This window comes from Ascaphus truei, chromosome 8, assembly GCF_040206685.1.
Source record: "Ascaphus truei isolate aAscTru1 chromosome 8, aAscTru1.hap1, whole genome shotgun sequence".
Taxonomy (NCBI): Eukaryota; Metazoa; Chordata; class Amphibia; order Anura; family Ascaphidae; genus Ascaphus; species Ascaphus truei.
Genome location: NC_134490.1, coordinates 34249453 through 34275100, shown reverse-complemented (window position 1 = coordinate 34275100; position 25648 = coordinate 34249453). Strand labels below are relative to the sequence as shown.

At 47.9% G+C, this 25648-nt stretch overlaps 2 protein-coding genes across 11 annotated transcripts in view; one reads left to right on the top strand and one right to left on the bottom strand.

The window, feature by feature from the left end:
• PIP5K1C (phosphatidylinositol-4-phosphate 5-kinase type 1 gamma) overlaps positions 1-23824 on the top strand; it is a 28134-nt gene extending 4310 nt beyond the window's left edge. The window contains exons 5-19 of one of the 10 annotated variants that reach the window (XM_075611282.1): positions 151-268; positions 6199-6351; positions 7167-7466; positions 8792-8997; positions 9745-9828; positions 10514-10562; positions 10987-11071; positions 12816-12977; positions 13505-13643; positions 14748-14780; positions 16090-16188; positions 17035-17146; positions 19456-19527; positions 19962-20045; positions 20745-23824. In XM_075611282.1, coding sequence (XP_075467397.1) covers positions 151-268; positions 6199-6351; positions 7167-7466; positions 8792-8997; positions 9745-9828; positions 10514-10562; positions 10987-11071; positions 12816-12977; positions 13505-13643; positions 14748-14780; positions 16090-16188; positions 17035-17146; positions 19456-19527; positions 19962-20045; positions 20745-20747 — 1699 coding nt within the window. In that variant the 3' untranslated portion in view covers positions 20748-23824. The other 9 variants (XM_075611280.1, XM_075611281.1, XM_075611279.1 and 6 more) reach the window with 9 other exon arrangements.
• The window catches only part of TJP3 (tight junction protein 3), a 59365-nt gene that overhangs the window by 29585 nt on the left and 4132 nt on the right, over positions 1-25648 (bottom strand). Inside the window, 1 exon segment of the mRNA XM_075611275.1 lies at positions 21204-21380. The gene's annotated coding sequence lies outside the window, so the exon portion shown is untranslated.

Below are 25648 nucleotides of genomic sequence, written 5' to 3'. Positions count from 1 at the left end.
ATGTCTTTGGGGCGAGTTGGGGTGTATGGGGCGTTTGTGTTTGTGTGTGTGTGTTTGTGTGTTTGTGTGTGTGTGTGTACGCATTGTATGGAGTTTGGAGTTAGTTGGCTGTACAGTGTACTTCACTCTGATCCTTTTCTTCTCTTACAGTGAAGGCAGTAACCTGACCCCAGCTCACCATTACCCTGACTTCCGCTTTAAGACTTACGCCCCAGTGGCGTTCAGATACTTCCGGGAGCTCTTTGGGATCCGTCCAGATGATTATCTGGTGAGTCCAACAACCCGCAATGCTAGGACATAAGGGAGGTGTGTGTCTAAGAATCAGTTTCCTGGGTGCTTCGTGCACTGACTAATTGCAGAAACTAATTGTAGAAACAATGCACTCCCAGGACTCCTTAACTGCACACTTCTTTTATTCAGAGGCAGGATCGACGTTTCGCTCCCTACATGGACTTTTATCAAGATGTCAAACTGGTGAACAATACCCATCTTTTATACCCTCAAACCCACCATAGTGTTGGCCAAAATTGGCGCATGAAATCTGGTGTATTGCGTAGCAGCCACAGAATCCAGACATCTTGCCCTCTATAGCAGGGCGGGCGCGGAATTTTCTGCGGGGGCGCAGGGTTCACAGAGGCCCTGCACGCTTCCCGAAGGCATTTAAATGAAATGCCGGGGAAGCGGTGAAGGCCTCTGTAACTCTCTTACCTTGGTTCAGATGTTTTCTGGTGACACGGCGCCAAATTACACCACGGGGTCATGTGACGTCGCGTTGCCATGGCAACGTTACGCCATTACGTCCGAGCCACGGTAAGGGGGGGGGGGGTGCGAGGATAGGGGAACAGCCGGCAGCGGGGCGCCGGGAAAAAGATTGCACTCCCCTGCTCTAGAGAGTAAAAAAACAGGCCCCCACTGGGCCAGTGTTACAAATAGATGCAAATAGTGGCAACTAAATACTATGTAATTTTGCGGTGAAAACTGTGTACTTTATTCCAACATAGTTTACCAAAACGGATGCAATAAAACATGCTAACCATTCAATAAAATAGAAATTAGTGGTTGGAATAATCTATCTATTCAGGATCAACCGCTTTACATGCACAATAGTAACATGAACATAGTACAAGACTAATACTTCAGTCACACCATTGTAGATCAAAAATGTGTTTGGTTACATACAAGAGGATTGTGGAATATCTTCTCTTGCTGACCATCCTCAACTGATAACGCAATAGCGAAACAACTCATCCGTGGATTTAACCACTTCGTGATTTCAATTATCAGGTAGACAGCCTTTCTTAGTGAGTAATATTTGTCCACATGGTGGGTTAGAACGAAGGACTCTGCTGATTATTGTTTATTGCACGAGATCATCTGAATGCTTCAGGTAAGTGTAATATAGGAAGAAAGAATTAGGTGAACTCACTGGAGTTATGTAACTGCCTCAGGTGCACAGTGATCATCCCCCGCTGGGGAGACCTGTAATACAGGACACATCCTCATGAAACAAGGAGCTGGCACTCCAGAGGTCTTCATACAAAAAAAAGAATTTTAATCCACACAGATCAACGTTTTGGTCAAACACACCTTGATCTTGACAAAGGTCAGTGTGTTTGACCGAAACGTTGATCTGTGTGGATTAAAATTCTTTTTATTTTTTATGAAGACCTCTGGTGTGCCGGCTCCTTGTTTTAGTGGGATGTGACCTGTAATATAGGAGAACAGGCCAGTGATTTCCTCTACTTATGGTTAGGTCTGTAACCTACGGTACACCTTGTGGCAGATATGAGTAAGGTTACACCATCCGTCAAGGTCTACCTGCAGTCGCAGAGTTGTGCGACAGGCAGGAAAATATAATAATAATAGCATGTTCTTGTATAGCGCTGCTAGTTTTAGGTAGTGCTTTACAGAGACATTTTGCAGGCACAGGTCCCTCCCCTGTGGAGATTACAATCTATGTTTTTGGTGCCTGAGGCACAGGGAGATAAAGTGACTTGCCCAAGGTCACAAGGAGCCAACACCGGGAATTGAACCAGGTTCCCCCGCTCCAAACTCAGTGCCAGTCAGTGTCTTTACTCACCGAGCCGCTCCTTCTCCCATCCGTCCCGACATCCAGAAACAAAGCCACATACCGGGAGTTTGCAGAGATCAAATAGGGCCGTTATCATCCTTTTCATATGCCAGCGAAACAGTGTGCGGAAGAACATGAATCCTTGCATATGTAATCCAAAGCCTGTTTTAGTTACATCTCAAGAAACTGGGTTATCGCAATAAACCGCCTAATCCATGGTGCTGATTAGGTCCATGAGGACATCATGTTTGTAACCTTTGGATTCATTCTGCTTCTCTATGAAGAAGTCTGTTAGATCAATCCTTGGCACAGTACTGGCACATGACCAATTATATGTATTGTAGAGTGTGCAGTTGATGCCCTACTGAAAGAAAATGTTTAGCCATCGTTTTGTTCAAAATTCATATCCCTTGGTGCTGAACAGTGTCCAGCCACCCGCTCCTTAAGTCCTGCCTGTCTTCCCCACTGTAATATAAGCCCCACGGACACACAAAGTACACAACATCATTACTGGTACAAGTCAGCCTGTGTCGTATTTTTTTTTTTATCAATTGGCCTGTTTGAAGATGTTTAAACGTAGCTCCTGTCCCCATACTGCGACAGGTAATGCAGACGGTGCATCTGAAGCACCCACTCTTTGCTAAAAAGTCCTTCAAATTCTTCTCCCTCCAATAGCCCATAAGGGGTTTAGTATGCTCCAACTTTTAGGCTCCTATCACTTTGTATTTTTGGCCCAAATTCACTGATCGTCTTGTTGTTTACGGGAGAAAGTGTGAGTATTGTGTACTCTCATTTAAACCCCTCTTGTTCTGTTCTAAGTCTTGGCTCTAGTGTCATGCTTGCGGCCAATCCTCTTTACATGTTGCACGGCTTGTTTAATCTTCCTTGAGCAATGAACCTGCTGGACGAAGTGATCAGCCATGGCTTCCAGTAGCTCCTCTGTTAGTAATGCATCCGCATTTGTTCTGATCGTCCTTCTGAAACAGGGCAGTGCCAAAACCTGTGGCTTGTCTTGTACACCCCAACATCTCAATCAATAGGCTGAATATCGTACTGTAGAGTGCATCAAGTTGACCTACATTCGCTTCATTGCCTTTCCAGAATAAAAACATATCAATATACAGTGTGCAAAAAGCAATCCATTCTGTGCTTTTATCGGAAATCTATCTGATTTCGTGGTCAAACATGTATAAATTGGCAAATGCCGGAGCCGTTTTTGACCCCATGGCCATGCCCGTCAATTGAAGGAAAAGTGCATTCTGACATTTTAAAATAATCCAATGTCAATGCCAAATTGATAAGCTGAATCAAAAAATTCAACAGGGGAGCCTTCGTAATGGGGATTATTAATCAATGATTTTCTGATGGCCTCTATGCCAGGGGCCTGAAACCCGCTTCATATGAGGGGCTGATTTGGATTTCATTGTACTTCATTCAGGTCACACGTACCATACATTTTGAAATACCCAAATATTTCAAGATTTCACCTGCTTTTCCCCCACATGCTCCCCTCCTCACCGGCTTCTTCCCCCGCATGCTCCCCTCCTCACCGGCTTCTTCCCCCGCATGCTCCCCTCATCACTGGCTTCTTCCCCCGCATGCTCGCCTCATCACCGGCTTCTTCCCCCGCATGCTCCCATCCTCACCGGCTTCTTCCCCCGCATGCTCCCCTCATCACCGGCTTCTTCCCCCGCATGCTCCCCTCCTCACCGGCTTCTTCCCCCGCATGCTCCCCTCCTCACCGGCTTCTTCCCCCGCATGCTCCCCTCCTCACCGGCTTCTTCCCCCGCATGCTCCCCTCCTCACCGGCTTCTTCCCCCGCATGCTCCCATCCTCACCGGCTTCTTCCCCCGCATGCTCCCCTCATCACCGGCTTCTTCCCCCGCATGCTCCCCTCCTCACCGGCTTCTTCCCCCGCATGCTCCCCTCCTCACCGGCTTCTTCCCCCGCATGCTCCCCTCCTCACCGGCTTCTTCCCCCGCATGCTCCCCTCCTCACCGGCTTCTTCCCCCGCATGCTCCCATCCTCACCGGCTTCTTCCCCCGCATGCTCCCCTCATCACCGGCTTCTTCCCCCGCATGCTCCCCTCCTCACCGGCTTCTTCCCCCGCATGCTCCCCTCCTCACCGGCTTCTTCCCCCGCATGCTCCCCTCCTCACCGGCTTCTTCCCCCGCATGCTCCCCTCCTCACCGGCTTCTTCCCCCGCATGCTCCCATCCTCACCGGCTTCTTCCCCCGCATGCTCCCATCCTCACCGGCTTCTTCCCCCGCATGCTCCCCTCCTCACCGGCTTCTTCCCCCGCATGCTCCCCTCCTCACCGGCTTCTTCCCCCGCATGCTCCCCTCCTCACCGGCTTCTTCCCCCGCATGCTCCCCTCCTCACCGGCTTCTTCCCCCGCATGCTCCCATCCTCACCGGCTTCTTCCCCCGCATGCTCCCATCCTCACCGGCTTCTTCCCCCGCATGCTCCCCTCCTCACCGGCTTCTTCCCCCGCATGCTCCCCTCCTCACCGGCTTCTTCCCCCGCATGCTCCCCTCCTCACCGGCTTCTTCCCCCGCATGCTCCCCTCCTCACCGGCTTCTTCCCCCGCATGCTCCCCTCCTCACCGGCTTCTTCCCCCGCATGCTCCCCTCCTCACCGGCTTCTCGTTCCTCCCCCCCCTCCCCTCTCAAGTGGTGCTCACTTAGACGAGCTGTCTACCTGATACAATTTAAATCGCAAATGGGTTAAATCCATGGCTGTGTATCGTTGGGTATTTCTCTTACTACGTTACCGCTTTTTATGAGGATGGTCGGCAAGATAAGATATTCTACAATCTGCTTGTATATAACACAACACATTTTTGATCTACAGAGCTTGACTGTGAAGTATTAGGCCGCGATTGCACTGCCGGCGTGCGCGACCGTGAAACGTGCACTGCAGGCTGGAGGCGACAGGGAGGGGTGGCCGTGACGTTGCGTGAGCGGTTCCCCTTCATTGGCTGAACCGCTCACATGACACGGCCATGACGCGAAGAAAACAATTTGTATTGTCTCTTCAAAAGTCGTGCTGTCGCTCTGTGCGCACTATGGACGGTCTCATAAAGGACACATTTGTGCTCGCGATGTCGCGCGCACGTCTGCACTATAATCGCGGCCTTAGTCTTGTACTACGTGCATGTTAATATTTTGAATAGACACATGACTCCAACCACTAGTTTCTATTTTATTACATTTTTAGCATGTTTTTATTATTGTACCTGTTTTTGTAACACTTTTGGGAGTACAGTATACCTTTTACATCACAACATTACATAGTATTTAGTTGTCACTATTTGTCACACTGGCCCAGTGGGGCCCTGTTTCTTAGCCTGTAGGGGGCGAAATGTCTGGCGTTTTGAGGTTGCTCAGCAATACACTAGATTTCACGGACCAATTTTGGCTAACACTATGGGGGGGTATGATAAAGGTCCAGGTAGGGACCGAAACGTCGATCCTGCCTCTGAATAAAATAAGTGTTTGCAGTTAATGAGTCCTGTGAGTGCATCGTTTCTACAATTTTGTGTACACAGAGACACCAACTTTACTTATCAACCTATTCACTAGTGCAGTGTTTCCCAACTCCAGTCCTCAGGGAACCCCAAAAGGTCAGGTCTTAAGGATATCCCTGCTCCAGCACAGGTGGGTCAATCAGCGGCTCAGTCATTTTGACTGACCCACCTGTGCTGGAGCAGGGATATCCGTAAGACCTGACCTGTTGGGGTTCCCTGAGGACAGGAGTTGGGAAACACTGCACTAGAGTCATATCGCCAAGGGTGATGAGGGGCTTTTAACCACGGCGATATGTCAGTGTTATTTTTAACAGTGTTTGCTAATGAGCTGTTAACACCAAATTCCTTATCCACCTGCCATTCACTAAATACCGATATCTGACCACCACCACACAAAAAAAAGTTGTTGCCGTAGGGTTTTGTACTTATTCTTACTAAATACGGTGGTACTTCCAAAACATTTTCACTGCAATGCCATTTTGTTAACACCAAATTTGAATTTCGGCTAAATTGCAAATTTGAATGTGGCAATTTTTTGAATGTAGCCCTCTGTGTGACGCCTATGTCACGGTCACTGTGCCTTGCTCGTCTCCCGCAGTACTCCCTGTGTAGCGAGCCTCTCATCGAACTTTCCAACCCCGGGGCCAGCGGCTCCCTCTTCTACGTTACCAGCGATGACGAGTTCATCATCAAGACTGTGATGCACAAGGAGGCAGAGTTCCTCCAGAAGCTACTGCCCGGGTATTACATGGTACGGTCCTCTTTTCTTCTCTTTCCCCCCCCCAGTGTTCTTCATTGGGTCCCTCTTGTTACTACTTCCCCCAAATATTACATAGTAGGACACGCCTGCTTTCTCCTCAGGTGTTACATAGTATGTCCGTTCTGCTTTTCCCCCTAGGTATTACATGGTAGGGCTCACCCGCTGCCCCCCCTTCTCTCGCCCCGGTTATTACATGGTATGTCCCACAGGCTGGCCCTCCCCCCCACCACTGGGTGATAGTTGGCACAGTCGGAGTTCCTCCCACCCACCCACATAATGCAGCGCCTCCTCCCCCTCCCGTGCAGGAGGACATGTGACGTGTCCTGCGGGCTGTGAGTAGGGTCTGGCATGGTGTGTACCATGTGTGTCTGGGGTGGGTGTGTCTAACTCTGGGTCCTTCAGCCACTCTCAGCCAGATCATGACACCCCCACAGCAACACCCTGTTCACACATAACCTTAGAACTCATAATTTGTGTGCTAATCCGCTGGCCTGAAATGTGTGTGGATCTGCAGATCTCTCTGGGCTTTGCTATGCCTTGCTGGCCCTTCTGACAGCAAAAGAGTTAGCATTCAGCAATACCGCGCTATAGTACAGCGCTAAAGGGGTTAACTTGGAATCAGCACTCAATGGGTGTGTGGGGCTACGACCCTTAACAGCACGTCTGCATGATAACGGGGTTAAAGGTTATTGCGTGCTGTCTGGTACATGCAGAGGGTTTATAATGCGTGCGACTGACGCCTTGGGGTTGCGAAATCTGAATATAACCCTCCTTTTTCCCCCTTCCTCTCCATCCCTCTCTTGCAGAACCTAAACCAGAACCCGCGCACGCTGTTGCCCAAGTTCTACGGCCTATACTGCGTGCAGTCGGGGGGGAAAAACATCCGCGTGGCGGTAATGAACAACATCTTGCCGCGCGTGGTCCGGATGCACTTCAAGTACGACCTGAAGGGATCCACGTACAAGCGCCGGGCGTCCAAGAAGGAGCGGGAGAAGCGCAGGCCAACGTTCAAGGACTTGGACTTCATTCAGGACGCCCCTGAGGGGCTCATGCTGGACACGGACACCTTCAGTGCGCTTGTCAAAACACTGCAGAGGGACTGCCTGGTGAGAGAGTGGTCTTCTCCGTCCCGCCCCCCTCCCAAACCTCGAGGCCCCCTCCTGCCCGTGAAGCGCAGAAGCTGGACTTTAATTACTATAGATGTTATATTTTTACTCATGCAGGGGGAATTTTATTTCATTCGTGTCTCAGCCCCGTATAGTTTACAGTCTGGTTTTTAGATGCCCACAGAAAAGAGAGATTTAACAATGAAGCCAATGGTCGGCTCCTACTGGGTTCTTCTACTTCAAAGGTCGTGCTGTACTGCCCGGCCTGTCTCTTTAGGGTCCAGGGTATCTTATCTGTTCTTGGCTAAAAGGGATACCCCCCAGAATCGGGACACCTCCATGTCGATATTAGCTGTTGGTAACCGAACTCCTGAGTGTCCATAATTCCTGGTGTCAGACACTTGACAAGGTGGCCTTTATCTCCCTTACTGTTGCTGTTCACACTCTCTCGCATCTGCTTTCTGCTGTGTTCTCCAGATTTCCTTTCTGACTTTTTTTTTTCTCCTTGTATAAAGCTGACAGTGTTCAGCAGAAGTTTTGCAGACATGGATCCCTGCCGTGTAGATCTTACCATCTATGTTTTTAGTGCCTGAGGCACAGTGAGATAAAGTTGCTTGCTCATGGTCACAAGGAGCTGACACTGGAAAATTGACCGGACTCCCCTGCCCCAAAATCTGTGTCGTCAGTGTCTTTACTCACTGAGCCACTCCATCTGACCCTTTAAATGTTCAGTGGAAGGGACGTGCTTAATGAATTAAATGTATTTATTTTAATTTTATTTTTAAACTTTGGAGAGTTTATTTTTCTGTTCCCCCGTGATAAATCAATATGTAAACTCCAGTAAGTCCAGGCAAATGGGTAACCCGCCCCTTTATACATTCGGGTGAATGAATTATGCCGCTGTCATTAGCCAAACACATGAAGGGGGAGAACAAGAAGTGCTAGCAGTTCAGAGTAAGGCTACAGCCCCAGTATTTGCTGCTGCACGCAAGCCTGGTGGCGCGTGCACAGATAAAAGCCGCGATGGGGGGTGCGGCCATGATGGGGCATGTCTGCCCCTCCATTGTCTGCCCGCCGACCACGTGATCGTGGCACGGGAAGACAAACTTCTTGTCTTCCGTGCAAGCGTACGCATCATCGCGCTTTGCGCACCCACATACACACACGGCCACTGGAGCCTGCCCCATAAAGGGCTGTGCTGTGGTGTGTGGCGCGCGCCGCAGCGGCCACTGGGGAACTGGCCTAACACGGTTCCCTTTTATTGTTTTTAACACCCGTGACCTGTAACTTTGAGGGTGAGTAATTCTCTTTCCTTCTCTCCCCAGGTTCTGGAGAGCTTCAAGATTATGGATTACAGCCTCCTGCTGGGGGTGCACAACATGGACCAGCAGGAGAGGGAGCGGCAGACGGAGGGAGGGCCGAGCCAGTCTGATGAAAAGCGCCCGGTGGGACAGAAAGCTCTCTACTCCACAGCCATGGAGTCCATCCAAGGGGGAGCGGCTCGGGGGGAGTCTATAGACACTGACGACACGTAAGTAGCTTCCCCCGCCCCTCCCCCCCCCTTCACCAGGAGGATGGTCAGAGGCAGAGGATACACTGCAATGATGTCTTACAGGCAGCTGGAAGCTCTGGGATTATCTCTGTGGGATTCATCCAGCTAGGGGGCTCAGAAGCCACATATCTCTATCCTTTATCTCTCTCTATTTATATCGGTCTTCTGTCTATAGGAGAGAGTTATAAAGCTCCGCTATTTCCCCCACCCCCCTCCTTACCTATATCTATCGTTCTTTCTCTCTCTGGGGGCTATTTAGTAAGGACGGTTGCGGGGTAACTGACGTGACCTCGTGTTGACTGTTATTCAAGTCATTACCAATGAACACAATTCTGTGCAAATACCCGCAACGAACCGTAGTGTGCAAGTCTTTTCACTTCCTTGTGCCTCCGGCACTGAATTTAGATTGTAAGCTCTGTAGGACAGGGGCTAGTGGTATTATTAGTGAAGATAGATTTACTGATTGTGTGTGCCCTTGCGTCCTCCCCTCATATGAAGTAACAATCAGCAAATCTCCTATCTTCACTAATAATACTATGCCCTGTCCTATAGAGTTTACAATCTAAATTCAGTGCCTAAGGCACAGGGAGATAAAGTGACTTGCACACGGAGTTGACAGATGGGTCTGAACCAGGTTCATCCACTTCAGAGGCAGTGATTTTATACACTGAGCTGCTCCTGTTACCCTTTTGCTGGGTGTTTTAATACCTGAATTTTTACCCCCAGGATGGGAGGGATTCCGGCAGTGAATGGTAGAGGGGAGCGCCTACTGCTCTATATAGGGATCATCGATATCCTGCAGTCATACAGGTAAATTGTAAAACTACGGCCGTGTATGAAAACCCCTCTCCCACCGCCGGCGGTGGGGCGCCTTCTCTCCCAGCGGCAGATCTCTCTCCCCCTCTTTCTTTCTCTCTCCCCCTCTTTCTTTCTCTCTCCCCCTCTTTCTTTCTCTCTCCCCCTCTTTCTTTCTCTCTCCCCCTCTTTCTTTCTCTCTCCCCCTCTTTCTTTCTCTCTCCCCCTCTTTCTTTCTCTCTCCCCCTCTTTCTTTCTCTCTCCCCCTCTTTCTTTCTCTCTCTCTCCCCCTCCTTTCTCGGTGGCGGGGCTCCCTCTTTCTCTCTCCCACTGCCGGCAGCGACATATTGTTAAAAAATCCACTCTCGCCTTAACCCTTTTGCTACCAGGGACGCATGGAGCTGCATTACAGGCCCCTCTGGCACCAAAAGGGTTAGTGAAGCTCCTCTGAATGTGCACTTCCATGTAACCCATTCACTTAAATCCCCTTTTAATGAGGTGGTAATCACAGATCATGTCATGTATGGCTGTCATGTTTAGCCCGCAGAGTGTCACAAGGCTGACATGTTAAACTCTGGGTGCTGCTAGAAGGCTGGGGTTGGTGCACGCTGAGATTTAACCACTTCACTGCCAGGGGGCCTGGTGCAGAGATCCGCTCAGGGTCCAGCAGTTGTAGAGTTAACATATATATTTTTTTCAGGCTGATTAAAAAGCTTGAGCACACATGGAAGGCGCTGGTTCATGATGGGGTGAGTATTGGTGACGGTGCACCCCCTCTTCTGTGTTACTCCCCTTTACCTTTCACCTTAGCCTCATTGCCGCTGATTGTTACTTGTGTGTACAGTACCAATCTAAACACTTAACTGTGTGTTAAAAATAGAGCATCTTCTCATGTTTCCTGCAGTGATTCTTTCCTTTTGTTCCAACACACCTCTAAGAGGTCTTTAATTTGTTTTCTTTTGCCTGTATATTATATATCCGCTGATCATTTCCGCTTCTAGGATTATAGGGTTGTGATCTCATGCTGACTGGGTGACTTCCTGTAATATGCGGGGTTGTTAAATGTTTTGTTTGTCTTCGAGATATTTCAGGCTTAATGATTTGGGAGTGCTGGAACCCGCTTTACCCTAACCTCCTCCCACCGCCCCCCTGCGCTCCTCTCCTGTCTTTTAGGACACGGTGTCCGTGCACAGACCCAGCTTCTACGCAGATCGCTTCTTCAAGTTCATGAGCAGCACCGTGTTTCGCAAGACGTCCTGTGAGTAGCTGCCTCCCTGTTTGACAGCGTCTGTGCACGCGAGGGACCTTCTTATATACATCATTATATACATCATGTATGTGATGCCTGCAGACTCTGTAGCGCAGGACATACATAAAAATCCAATGTATCATTTTTTTTTTTTTTTAAAAGCGTTAAATATAGGAAGAAAAGGGGCATTTAGAGACTATAACTTGTCGTGCATCAGTGCTAGTTGAAAAAGAACAACAAATATAATTAAATAGTCAATCCTTTTGGATCCTTGTATCGATGAGGGAATCTGCTTCACACCCCAAACCACTGAGGTCCATAACTACCTTCCCCCCTGGTCATAACTACCTCTCTCCCCTACCCCACCCCCCTGGTCCATAACCTGCTCCCCCCGGTCCATAACTAGCTCCCTCAAGTAACAATAATGACCCCCCCGGTCCATTTCAGTATTTGTTTTCCTCAGATAAAGCAAAGGAACTGCTCACCTACATGGGGGCAAATAAAGGGGAGCTCCCATAGGGACTGGTCCATGTGCAGGGGGTTCACAGCAACTCTGGCAGCTCTCTCTCATTTAAAGGCAGAAAGAGGTGTAGGGGAGCGCACCCGGCTGGTACAGATGAGCAGCAGTACCATTTTAGATTATCCAAATACATCCTAAATAATATTAGTATGGGTGCAATCACACACCTGCAAAATACCAATAGTTCAATGGCAAAACTGCTAAAAACACACACCAGTAAATCAATTTGCAAAAACAGTAAATTTTCAAACAGCAATGACACAATAGAAACACAAAAAAAAAAAAACTTACACATTCCCCCCCTTAAGAAAAGGGTAAACAGAGGGGCCGACAAGCTAAATGAGACCCCCAAAACTCTAGGCGCAAAGTCCCTTTTGCCTTTCATTTACCCGCCTTCCTTCATGTGCCCCTGAGAGAGATCAGTTTTGCAGGATGTACATAAAGAAAGCAGGGAAGAGCACATGCAGCACTACGGGAGGTGGGGCTAAGCCTAATTTTCAGAGGTGCAGCCATATGCGGGGATGGAAGATCTGATCAGCGACTGCATAATGTCCTAATTAATGATGACATCCTGGCAGTCACTAGTTGTTGGGCTAGTGTTCTGGTCTGTTGAGAATCAAAGGGACAAGAGCACAAAGCAGTGAAAGGGTCATGACCTCGGTGTGACCTTCAACCTAAGTCTCCATGTAGGTGTAATGTATTCAGGCCTGAGTGCGCTGTGTCTGTATGTCCAGAGCTGTGAATACCAGCCGTGCTGTATCCAGTGGCACAAATGTTTGATGGTAGCACAAAGTAATGAGTATCACTACTATTTAATTTGCAGTCCTAATATATACCGTACTTGATGTGCATTTATAATTGTGTAATAGTATAGTCTATACATAATATTCTGGTACCTGTTATCACATAAACTATTCACTTTAGTTAACATTCATTAGGTTTACTGATGGCTGTGTTATTTTATTAATATTTACTATTGTGCAGTCTCTTTTTTTAAGTAGTTTTATGAAAATCTCAAAATTATTTAACATAAACAAACAAAGAAATCAGAAAAAAGGATTGGATGTAAAAATCCTGTTTTTCTTTGTGTTCTTACTGCACAAGTGTCTTAATAATGGGATTGAAAGAGGTTTTGACTTTTCCCAGGGTTACACTATTTGTTTTAGTAGCCATCTGACCGGTGACTGTATCCCGGGGTTATATCCTCTGACTGACCCTCTCCCTCCCCTTTAGCACTGAAATCCTCCCCCTCCAAGAAGGGGCGGAGCGCCCTGCTGGCCCCACGTCCTCTTGGACCCTCTGCAGCTTTCTCAGCCGGCCAGATCCCCACGGAGCAGGAGGGAGGGAAGTACGACTTGCGGGGGGCGCGGAGCTACCCCACCCTGGAGGACGAGGGTGAGACGACGCTCTGGGGGGATTCACACGGCGGGACGCATTCCTTTTCCCGTGCTTTCGTCTTAACCCTGTCAGTGCTGGATGGGTAGAGCGATGCGTCATGCTGAAGGGTCCTTACGGGGGTCCCACTTGCATCCATATGCTGCAGTTCAAGGTGCAGTCTGGGATACTGGAACAAAACACCTTGTTGCTGTATTTTAATTGGGCTGCCTAGAGTGACTGGTGAAAGGAAAGTGTCCCTACAGAAAGCATTTAAAAGGCTTACAAATCTGCATGAACAGTATGAGTTTTAATTTACAGCTGTGTAGGGGGAAGGGGATTTTCTAACCCCTTTGTACATGGAGATGCAATGCTTCAGGCCTCTCTGGCCACACAGTAATGGGGCTAATTGAAGGTGCTGTAGGATGGTACTTTCGTTGATCCCACAGAGGTCATCCGGTGACCTGTCCTTCTGGTTTCCAGGTCAGGGATCCTCCCATCTGCTCCTCCTTCCCATCTCTCACCCCAGGTTCCTCCTCTCCCTGCAGGCCGGCTGGACCTCTTGCCCTGCACTCCGCCGTCCTTTGAAGAGGCTACCACGGCCTCCATCGCCACCACCCTTTCCTCCACCTCGCTGTCTATCCCGGAGCGCTCCCCCTCAGAGACCTCGGAACAGCCACGCTACCGGTGAGTGAGAAGGCCCCCGTGCACATCGCTCACACTAGCACAAGGACAGTTTGCACTGCTGGGTATGCAGGGCTGCTCTATGTACAGAATCTGTCCCAGGATTCGGAGGAAGATATTGATCTGTAAAATAAAGTGTACAGTTTGTCGTCCCCCCCCCCCCTCCCTCCCAAAGTTAGCTCAGTGTGGTGTCTTTTTAAAGCCTTATTTTTTATTTATGTTTAGCTGTTTTGAATAGTATTTTTATTTACAAGGGCCCAAAGCCTGCAGTAGAGTATCCACACGGCAACTCCTGCTGTTTATTCCTTCATGCTCCACTCAAACACCACAGCTATTTTCCACGCAGACTACAAATGGTCTTATCATGAGCTCTTCTGATCAGGATCTTTGAAGTCCAGTTATGTTGTAATTGAGCCTTAGCAGTTATTTTCATTTAGGATTAAAGAACCCGAGCGAGCATGGAAAAAGCTTGAGGTGTAATCACACCCTACAGTACACTATGGGGAAGAAATATCATATGCATGGGGGAACTGCAGCTTTAAACCTCAAGCTCACTAGTGAGACATTTTGCGCAATAAAATAATTTGATATGAAAAAAAGGTAACTTAAGTGAAATTCTAACGCAATGGATCTCAACCCTTCTTATTTTTGTAAAAAAAACGCAACGCTCACCCACCTTTTCACAAGCACTCACCCTCCTTTTCACAAGCACACTCATCCACACTCATCCACACTCATCCACACTCATCCACACTCATCCACACTCATCCACACTCATCCACACTCATCCACACTCATCCACACTCATCCACACTCATCCACACTCATCCACACTCATCCACACTCTTACACACACCACATTCACCCTCACACATCATACTTACCCTTCTATTCAACACTCCACATTTATCCCACCTCGCACAGCACGCTCACCCTTTCTTAATCATAAACACCACATGCATTTCAAAATTCTTGTAGAGAAGCTCTGTATTTAGAATGGAATGAGTGCAGTGGCACGACGTTGAGTTTTCTCTCTCTCTCTCTCTCTCTCTCTTCTCTCCTCCTCCTCCTCCCCCCCACCACTCTCTCCAACCCCTCCCCCAGCAGGAGACGCACTCAGTCTTCGGGATACGACGTCCGGTAGGTCCCATACCTTCAGTAATGACACCTTGGTATCCTATCACTGGGATACAGTGTGACTTCTAAAAGCTGCAATTCCCCAATGAGGTCCATAACATCTCCTGATAGTTCCTATTATGCTGATCTATTCCGAACCTGTAAAAAATGTATTTATTTATTTTAAAAAAAATAATTTTTGCTGATTTTCCACCTGTTTATTATTACACTGGCATCAGCTGTTAACCACGGTAGTCTCTAGTGTTGGCGTTTGGTGTTCTCATTTATTTATAATGCACCAACATATTCCCCAGTGCAGTACAATAGGATGAAATACTATAACATACTAACATACATTGGTACAGTAGGTAAGCAGGGCCCTGCCCAACTGAGCTTACAATCTATAAGGAAGGGGGAAGTGGAAATATAAGGTACAGGGGGAGACGGTTGTTGTGTTTCTGAGAGCTGCTTATTATTTGAAAAAGTTGGCGTTGGGAAAGAAGTAAATGGGATTGAGCCGGGCAGTGTGTTCAGGTATAAAGGCTTCATTACACATTTGAAATATAGTACCCAAGACCAATAGCACCGAAGGAAAGGCGTCAGAAATGGGTGACACCCTTTGGCAGCCCTTTAGCTGCCACCTTTCCTGCGACTCTGGTGTTATTGGACAGGAGTAGTGAAGGTGGAACGTAGTAGGGGGACTCTGTCTTAGGGGGCCACCTTTGCTGCGACTTGGGTGTTTTTTCTTAGAGAGTCTGAGGTAAAGAGAAGCCACCTGAACAGCAAACACACACCCAAAGCACAGAGATGCAGGAAGGGGAGGAGGTGACGGGTCTTTGAAGTTGTCTGTCTTTTCCGGGTGATGTTAACCCTGTCTACGCTGGCTTAGTGGACAGGAGTAGTGAAGGATAATGGGGAGACGCTCTCTTAAAAGGGGCCACCCTAGCTGTGACGCTTGTCTTAACGAATGGCAGATTCCATTTTAACCTCCCAGGGAGGCAAATGTTCAATATCTGTTATCTTCAGACTTTAGATAGGGACAAAAGAAGCACATCAGCAATTTGCGGTGGTGGTAAGAGACAAGACGTTTATATTTATATGGCAACTAGAGCAGATTGCTGCTGTAACTGGGAGAAATGGGGCATTCAGGAGTTGGGTGACTTAACCATTTCACTGCTGGCGGAGTCTGCAATGCATTGATAGCTGAGGGGTTAAGGTCCTGTGTTAACAGCTGTAGCCTTGGCCTGAGCTTGAATGAGTTTGGAATTCTGTGGGGGGCGAGCAGCCTCCTCAGGGGTGGGAGATTCAGCATATCCCTGCCCTTCCCCTCTAGGTCCTATGAAGAGATGCGGGCAGAGGAAGAGCTGCAACAAATTACGGTGGAAGTGGAAGCCAGACGGGAGCTGGAAGCTGGAGCATCAGAGGACAGGGGGTGAGCACTGTGACCCGGCTCAGAGGCCCCCTCTGCTGCCTGTACTTAGTGAGGTCACTCGCTGGTACCCGGAGTGCTGCAGATTCACAGGCTTGCCCAGGCTTTATATCAGGGGTGGCCAATTCCAGTCAAGAGCCACCAACAGGTCAGGTTTTAAGGTCAACCCTGCTTCAGCACAGGGGGCTCAGTCAATGATTGAGCTACCTGTGCTGAAGCAGGGATATCCTGGAAACCTGAACTGTTGGTGGCCCTTGAGGACAGAAGTTGGCCGCCCCTGCTTTATATGGTTAAGAAGCCAGGATTCTGCGGGCCCCTATTTAAAGGGAATTCACTCCAAACCATTTTTTCCCCAATAAATCAGAAAAGCAAAGTGCTGTAAATATATGTATTTGGTAATTTCCTTCCACACAAGTTCTTAGCAATTACAAAGCAGAGTTCTACAGTATAACACATTGTAACCCCTTCAATGCCAAAGGAGACTGCAACACGGGTTAAAAACCTTTCTGGCAGCCAAAGGGTTAAACACAAGCAGAGCATTGTATGTATGTACATATATTTTTATATAGCGCCATCTATGTGCAGAGCACGTTACAGCAGTAACACGCGAGACGTAATAGGAGTAAGCGCTTCATACATAAAAAGTAACATTGGGAAAAGGAGTCCCTCGCCGAAGAGCTTACAATCTAAGTCTTGTAGGTTGTCATGGCAGGGAAGGGGTTATAAATGTGCAGTGCGAGCGTCTCCAGACTCCAGCCGCCCCTCGGAGCCCGCAGCACACAATCTTTCTCGTCCCGTCTCGATCTCTGACCCCCGCACCTCATTTTTTTCCCCCCCTGCAACCCGCAGAGAAGCCTCGGGCTGCACAGTGACCCGTTGTGTCGCGGCGGCGGCGATAGAAGTGGAGACAGCGAGCCAGCGTTCGGAGGAGGAAGAGGGGCCCGCAGCCGACATTTACTTTGTAAGCCGTTTTGTCTTTGTCACGAATGTTGCCGGTTTCACATCCATGGGACATGTCATTAGTTTCCCCCTCCCCCCCAGGAACCGCCCCTTTAAAGAGCAGTTACTCTTTAAAAGCGCAGACCCGGGGGAACCAACGACAGGGACATGTCTGAGTTAAATGCAGATGACTGGCACTTAAACAAATCCAGTATAAATATGGAAACCGTGCGGATTTCAGAACAGCGGAGCTCGCGGTTCCCGAGATAATTACCGCGTCGTTTGCTGCTGCTCTCTGGAGAATTTTTACAATCTTGACCTAATCTCTCTTGCAAAGTGTGTGTCTTATTATCCAGACTAGTAGCCAACTCCCGTCCTCAAGGGCTACAAACAGGTTTTCATGATATCCCTGCTCCAGCGCAGATGGCTCAATCATTGGCTTGGTCATTGACTGCACCACCGATGCTGAAATGGATATCCCAAAAACCTGACCTGTTGGAAGCCCTTGAGGACGGGAGTTGCCTACCCCTGATCCAGATGTTTCCCTATTGACGTTTTGTTTGGCTAACGATGTTAGCGCAGTTGGTTTATAGAGAGATGGAGGAGGGGAGAGAACAAGTCATCAGATCAGGTTAGAAGTAAATGGACACGGACTCCTTTATACACAAGAACACCTCAGTGAAAATGTTATTTTAAGGGTGATTGAGGGAAAACGGAGGTACAGCTTATTTCAATCCTCCCCCACCCTCCCCTTATTCTCATCTCATTGGCCATCTACATAAGGCCGCGCTGATGGTGGTGGCGCTGCTGCTACATGCAGTTCCGGGACTCTTACCTGTGTTCCTATTTTAGTTCAAGTGCGCACTGCCCCCTAGTGGCGCTGTAGCGCGTCAACGCTGCTACATTTTGGCCAGACAATAAAATTTGTGATTTCGGGCTGCAGTCGCGTGACGTCACGTGAGCTGGTTCTGCCAATGAGGGCGAACCAGCTTCGTGATGCGTTTGCCACGCCCCCCAATCTCCTGCAGCCAAGTGCATATATCGCTGGGGCTGCAGGAGTGGGAGCGCATGGTAGCACGCAGCCGCCATGAGTGCGGCCGAACGCTGCTTAGTATAACTATACAGGGAGGTGCATACACACTGCAGGATGAAGAGGTCCCTGCCCCATGGAGTGAGACCTCTTCCCTTTTTAATGTCACGTGGACGCTTGTCACTGACCCTGTCTGGGGTCTCCTCTTCCTGCAGGCTGGGGCAGGAAATTCTCCAGGAATTTAGCACTGGGAGCAGTAAGTGTTGAGTGTCCTTTTGCCTTGTGTGACCGTGACTGTCCAAGGTATTAGGACTTGCTGTGTGCGCGTGTGTGTGTGTGTGCACATGTGTGTGCACATGTGTGTGCTGTGAGGAGTGTGCTCTGCATTTAACCCTTTCACACTCGGTATTATCAGTTTCCGTACAAGCTTTTAACATACCACAAGACTAACGTCTGCATTTAACCCCTCCAGTGCTGTTACAGAGCAATAGAGTACCTAGCAGTGCATTTGTAGGCACTTTTGGCATTAAAGGGGTTAAGTTTTCCCCTCCGTGGTCATCTTGAATTGGAAGTACTTGTGTTGCACTCCTAACATTTTTTTGCTCCTCTGGCACTGAAGAGGTTAACCCTGGCATAGACCTTTCCCTGCATGGATCGGTGTCCCGCCTCTTCCTAATCTGCCCCGTCTCTGCTCTCTTGCGGTGCTGCTGCGACATTGCACCTCAGCTTTATTACAAAGTGGCATCCCCAAGGGGAAATCTAAGGAAGTCTTATTAATGTACCTGTAAACGGGAACGCTGATCCTTCCGGGGTTCTTATAGGTAAAAATAAAGGGGGCCTGTTTGTGTCGACAGGGTCGTTTTCAGCCAAAAATAACCCTATTGACTCTCTCCCTGGGGAGTGTTGGCCCAAAATTTCCCAAATGGCAGCTACTGCGCATATAGAGAAGAACCCGCTGAGACCAAACGATTGAGATACAGCTCTGTTGTCTTAACCCTGGGGTGGGCAACTCCAGTCCTCCAGGGCTACCAACAGGCCAGGTTTTCAGGCTATTCCTGCTTCAGCACAGGTGGCTCAAAGACTGAGCCACTGATTGAGTCACCTGCGCTGAAGCAGGGATAGGCCAGGTTTTCAGGCTATGTGTAGCCCTTGAGAACTGGAGTTGACCACCACTACCTTAACCTAACCCCTGCCATGCAATAGCATTATACATGCGCACACATCTTCCATCGCTCTCTGCCGCTCATATTCACCTCTCCCTTCACCTCCTCTCCTCTCTGCTTCCCTCATTCCACTGTCAGTTCACAGACGGGAGATACTGGGTGTACTCCCCCCGCCTCTACCGGACGCCGCCCTCCTCATCTACTGACTCTGTGAGTGAGTACCTTAGCGCAGAGACCCAATGCGGTAACCCCCTTCGCTGACACAGAAGGGGGTAACCTCTGCAGCTTCCCTGTAACAAAGTGGCTTTTCTAACCATGTAGCTGAGCGTCCTGGCTCTAGTCTGCCACCCATGTGAACTTCCATGTAGCCTAGTTCTCCTTTAACACCAGAAGGGCTTGCACTGCATAGCTCTGCATGTTATGTTGCTTTGCGATACTTTGCCCGCTCTTCTGGCAGCTTAGTAAGTTCATTTGCACTCCCTGCAGCCTCCGCCCTGCAGATTTCCTGATGGTTATGGCTGGTGGAATATTTCCTCCTCTACCTTCTCTCTCCTATGTTCTCTCTCTCTCTCTCCTCCTCTGCTGCTGCTTCCGCTCCCTGCTCTCTGCCGCCGCCGCCGCTGCCTCTCCTCACTCCGTCTCAGCCTCCAGACGACAGGAGCTGGGTTTACTCCCCGTTACACTATACCACCCAAGTCCAGTCGGTCTCAGACGAGGAGAGCGACACCGTAAGTGCCAAGGAAAAAAGAAAAAGTAAACGCGTTGTTCCACAGCTGCCGTAACGTGTCACATGGCCCCCTGTACACTGCTGGGTGGGAGTAGTATATACAGAGGCTGCAAGTTCAGCACTGAAGGAGTGAGCAAGGTGCATGAAGCTTCCGCTCCCCGGCATGGCACAACCACAACATTCCAGTGTACAGCACATTTACCCAACCCAGCTGCTGTTGGAAGCGTATTACAAAACAGACACTGGGGCTGTTACCACAGCAAAGGATCCAAAGATGGCAGGGCGCACGACACTCCTTTCAAAATGGTGGTCTAACAGGAAAGCGAATCCCAGCAGAAATCGCTCCATAGACTTTAACAATAGAACCGTATCCAGTGGTGCTCTAAATGCCTGTGTGACTTTGTCACAGCGTTGGTGTGCCACGGAATGCTGTTCTCAGTGTAGCAGTAACCCTGCATTCCTGCGGCACTACACCCAGAAACGGAAGTTCCCATTTAAACATCTAGAAAGTCAATACTGTAATGAATTTTAGTGTGATGCAGTATTGCGTTCAAGATTTGTGTGTAGTGTGGTGTTTGTATTCATTCAAACGCGCGATGCAGTGTTAACGGCATCAAAAGGGTTAATAAGTCAGTCTCTGCTAACCGCTATTACCTTTCCTCTCCTCCCCCCCTCTCTCTGCCCCATCCTCCTCCCCCAGTAACCACTATGCAGATTGGATGAACCGACGTGGAGAGAATCGCGCTTTACGTCCCTCGCTCCCCCAGGACGTAGAGAAGAAGGGGGTGGTGCCGGATATAAGAGAATTGGCAGGCGGGCAGGGATGTGAAGGACACCCCCCCCCCCCCACTCTTGGAGACCCCCGCTCCCCCAGAGCTGATGTGTTCAATTGGCTGCACTTTATTACTGTAGCTGTGTTCATACTGTGAGCTTCTCGTCATAATCACTGCGTTTTCCTTTGGTTTGCACAGAACAGAGGTTGTGTGGGTGTGTTTTTCAGTAGACTGCACTTTTTCGGTTTAGGGTGAAAACTGCCGGTGTGTGTCACTTACTTGAAACCCGGCGCTGCCAGAGACCTGCCTCTGGCAGTGATGGGGTTAAAATTGAAAGTGCAGAAAGTACCTTTTTATTATTATTATTACATGTATTATTAGTATACCTTTCACTGGCATCTGTGGTACTGCAATCTGGAATCTGGAAATCCAGTTCTTGGAAGAAATCTGGGACTCGTTTTAACCCATTCACCTCCACCTCCAGCTTGTACACAGTTTTGCAGCACATCACTCCCTGGCAGCGATGGGGTTAATCTGCTGATTGTTCAGTGTGTATTGATGCTCTAACGTCAGTTGAGGGGAGGAGGGGGAGAGAATACAGTATAAGTTATTAAACCCAGGTAGATACCCCCTAACAGGTATTAACACTGCCCAATTTATCTGCTGCTAACCCCCTCCCTCTGCTTCAGAAAGTCACAGCGGTGATGGGGAGACCTGCACAGCGTCTGCTTTACCTGAGAATAGGTTACACAGGTCACTGCTGCAGGGTTATTTTGGTAGACTAACCACTTAAGTGCTGTTGTACAGATTATGCTGCTGGTTTCTGTGGCTAGAATAACGTTCACTGCCAGATGCACTGCAATGCATGGTGAAGGGGGCAAACAAGAAATTGCAGTGCTACATTTTGTTATTTCCTTGGTTATCAGCTGGAAAATGTGTTGCTTGCATACTTAACACTGCGAGAAGGGTAGGCCCCGCATTTACACTACAAATCCCACAATTCATCAGAAACGTAGAAGGACCAATGAGAAGAGGTTTGCTCCGAGTTCTCTGCTTTTTACATTTTGACTAGCACCCCATCCTTTTTATGTATATCTTTGGTCCTTAGACCCTTTTTTGGTTTTAAATGAACGTATTTCTATTAACCCTCTCGTATTAAGGTAGTCTGGTGACAGTAGAAGTTTTTAAGATCCCTGCATCACTCTGTTTTTATTGACTGAAGTTTACATTTCAGGACTGGGATGATGAGTGGGTCTGCAACTAGTACTATACCCTTTATTCTAAACTATATACTCCCCGCTGCCATGTATGAGATGGGAGTTAAGCTGGTATTAACCCTGTAAAGCCTCTCCCTCTTCCTGCAGAATCACTACCATACAGCCCACACAAGATCACGTTGAAGTTTCTCACATGTAAAAATCCTGCTTCCAAACGATGTCACAGATTAAAGGGACGTGTGATACAAAGACGTGCAACTCCAAATGTACAGGATATGTCGAGTTTTGAACATTCTTCCAAACCAGCAGCTTCAAACTTTGGTTTATTTCTTGAAATGGGCACAACGCTTCTTTCTTCGCACACTTACTCGCTTTCTGTACACACCTTTTTCATAACCAGTATCTTTTTCATTTCAGATGGTTTTCCCGCTGAAGTTTTTATTTATTTCCTGACACCGGTTGAGTGTTGACAAATGGGCTAAAGCTGCCTATTCTAGTCGCGAATAACCAATTTGGGGAGTTTGTCCCCGTTACTCATGTAAACGCCACAAGTGGTGCGTGCTGCAGTCCATAGACACTTTGCGTTTGAAGGCAATAAGGCACCATCTGAGGTGGGCGATGTCTGACCCTTCCCTTTCAGGTCTTACCTTGTGATGACGCCATTTTTGTGAGTGTGATGTATTTGTTATTGTGCTTGTTCATTCCCATATACAGTATATTGATTTTTATTTTTTATTTACTTAGCTGTGGTTTTTTTTTACATTTTATTATTATTCTATTTAAAAGGTTAGATTTACTTGTGCTGCTTCCGAGTTGTGATCTGTAAGTCCTGACCAAGTATGGGAAGTGATGGGGGAGACAAGCCACTTTCTGCTCCTTCGTATAACTTGAGTGACACTCGCTGAGTGGAGGGTAGCTTGTTAGCAATCCGCTTTGATGCATTGAGTAGACAGGCTCGTTTCCAGCACAAACTACAATAAGAAATAAGACCTTTTCTGGTGACCTTGGAGTATCTAGTTTCTTTAATGATGTTACTACAGTGTTAGTATGAGGCCATAATAAATGTCAACACGGATTCCTAGTGCTGCTGCTCTAAAGTCCTGTATACGCCTGGGTCAGAGATGGTCACACTTAGTTCTGAATAGTGTTGCACATGCGTGTTTTGTTTGTATACATCGTTATCGTTTGTGTAATTAATGAAGTAAAGGTTTTATATTTCTATTGTTTTTATCCATGGGGGCTCATGGAAAATTCCAGTGTAATTATCACCATGAAATATTTACAGATCATGAGAAATGTGTGCATAGATATAGATCAGGGGTGGGCAAATCCAGGGCCACCAACAGGTCTGGTTTTTAGGATATCCCTGCGTCAGCATCGACTGAGCCACTGGTTGAGCCACCTGTGCTGATGCAGGGATATCTTGAAAAACCTGACCTGTTGGTGGCCCTTGAGGACTGGAGTTGCTCACCCCTTGTATAGATGCATTTTTTTTTTTCAGGGACCGCAAATCGATGTCATTTTGTATTTAGATTGTGTAGTGAATATAAAAGCTTCTGTTTTTAGTATCTTGATGTAACCATGAAACAGAAGTTCAGAAATATTAGATGTGGAGTAACCGCTTCACCTGAAACCAGTGTGACTCCTGAAATATCCTTTGGGTGTAAAACTATGTAAATAATGGTTCCGACTCCCGTTCCCCAGTGACTGTGTCCTTTTTTCTGATGGCTGCTATTATATAGTGAATTTATCAGAATGATTGTACTGTATTAAACAAAGCATTCTCCTAACGTTTCACTTGTTCCTTTATTTCCCGCTGTGGGGCTCAGACGTATCCCTATAGCACTTAGTATTCAGTGATCCCAGTGTTCAGGCTTTATCCTTTTAGGGACAGGCAACATGGCAAAATGAACCAGTGCACTTGAAAATGTGAGCAATGTACATCATGTGACTGGTATATTAGTCGGATCAATTTATTTATTGATTGACGCTAGACTATTTTCACCTGTGACTTCCACCCCTGCTCTTTCTGTAAACAACCCCTTTCTCCTCCTTTCCCCCCCCTTGCAACTTGTATTTCTTCAGCACACAGAGATAAGAAAGGATCAGCATACTGTATGTCACATTACAGCAAATCTCATACCAGTGTATGTTATCATTTGTTTGTACACAGCTTATACTGTCGACCTTATACATATCTGTTATGGGTACATTATCTGCCTGTGTTTAGTCTCCTGGGCCCAAAATTGTCACGCCTATTTTTGTATGTGTGCTGGAAACATAGTTACATAGTAGATGAGGTTGAAAAAAGACGTAGGTCCATCAAGTTCAACCTAAGCTAAATTTAGACGACAGATACTGTATCCTATATCTATACTTATTAATCCAGAGGAAGGCAAACAAAAAACCCCAGAGTCATATCATCCAATGACATCTCATAAGGGGAAAAATAAATTCCTTCCCGACTCCAAGAATTGGCAATCGGATTAATCCCTGGATCAACATCCTTCCCATATATAGAACCTCTTTTATTGAACAGTTAATGATAATGCAATAGTACCATTTGCTCTTATAAACCTTTTATAACGTGGCGGACAATACAACTTATTAAAGAGGCAATCCAAGCGGCACTTAAAATAGTTTTTTTTTTTTTAAAATACAATGCTCAGTTGCTGAGGCACCCCTACATCAGGTAAGTAAAAGAGTTGGTATAGGAGGTTCACAGCTCACTGTAGGGGTACAAACATGTCCAAACGCAATGAAAAAAAGGGGTTGTTTATTCAGTGCATATTAAAGTGAATCTGCCACAGAGTAACTGACGCGTTTCGTCCACCAATAGGACTTTGTCAAAGAGACACCCCCACCCCAACAGGACAGAACAAATACACACCACCCCTCCCCCCCCAATATGATGGAACAAATACACACACTTTCCTCCTCTGCTTGGCCATAACCCCCAGGCTCCTGACACTGCCTTCTGATTGGCTGCATTACCCAGCAGCAGCCAATCAGGGTGGAGGAAACTGCCCAGTCCTCTAGCACCTGCTTTCTTCCTGCTCTGGGAGATCGGGGGAAATCCTGTGGCACCCTTTTGATCCTCTCACGGAACGCTGGGGTTCTGCGGAACTAGGGTGGCCAGGTGTATGGTTTTGAACTGGACAGACCGGTATTTTGCCACTGCGTCCGGTAACAAATGAGAGGTAATACCGGCTGTCACAGGAGACCAGAACTAACTCACCAAACCGCACAACAGAGTTAATAAAAGTGAATTTATTGGTAAAAGATAACCACAACTGTTCACAGACATACAAACATACACTCCCAACTGGGGAGCACCCTGCAGGCCTGGACGCAGGAACCGCTGAAGAGATCTCCCCCCGTTCCGCTCCCACACAGTGTTCAGAAGGCACACTATCGGAGACCCCATACGACACACACAGGAGTACAGAACTCTGACCTCTAACAGCCACTGGCTGGAACTGGCTCTGGGATCCTCACTAGAAGTAACTAATTAGGGGGCTCTCTCCCCACCTTTATGCCCCATGCCACAACATGGATACATTAAGACAGGGGAGCGCAAACTTTTCCAGCTACGCCCCTGTCTTCCCTGCCTC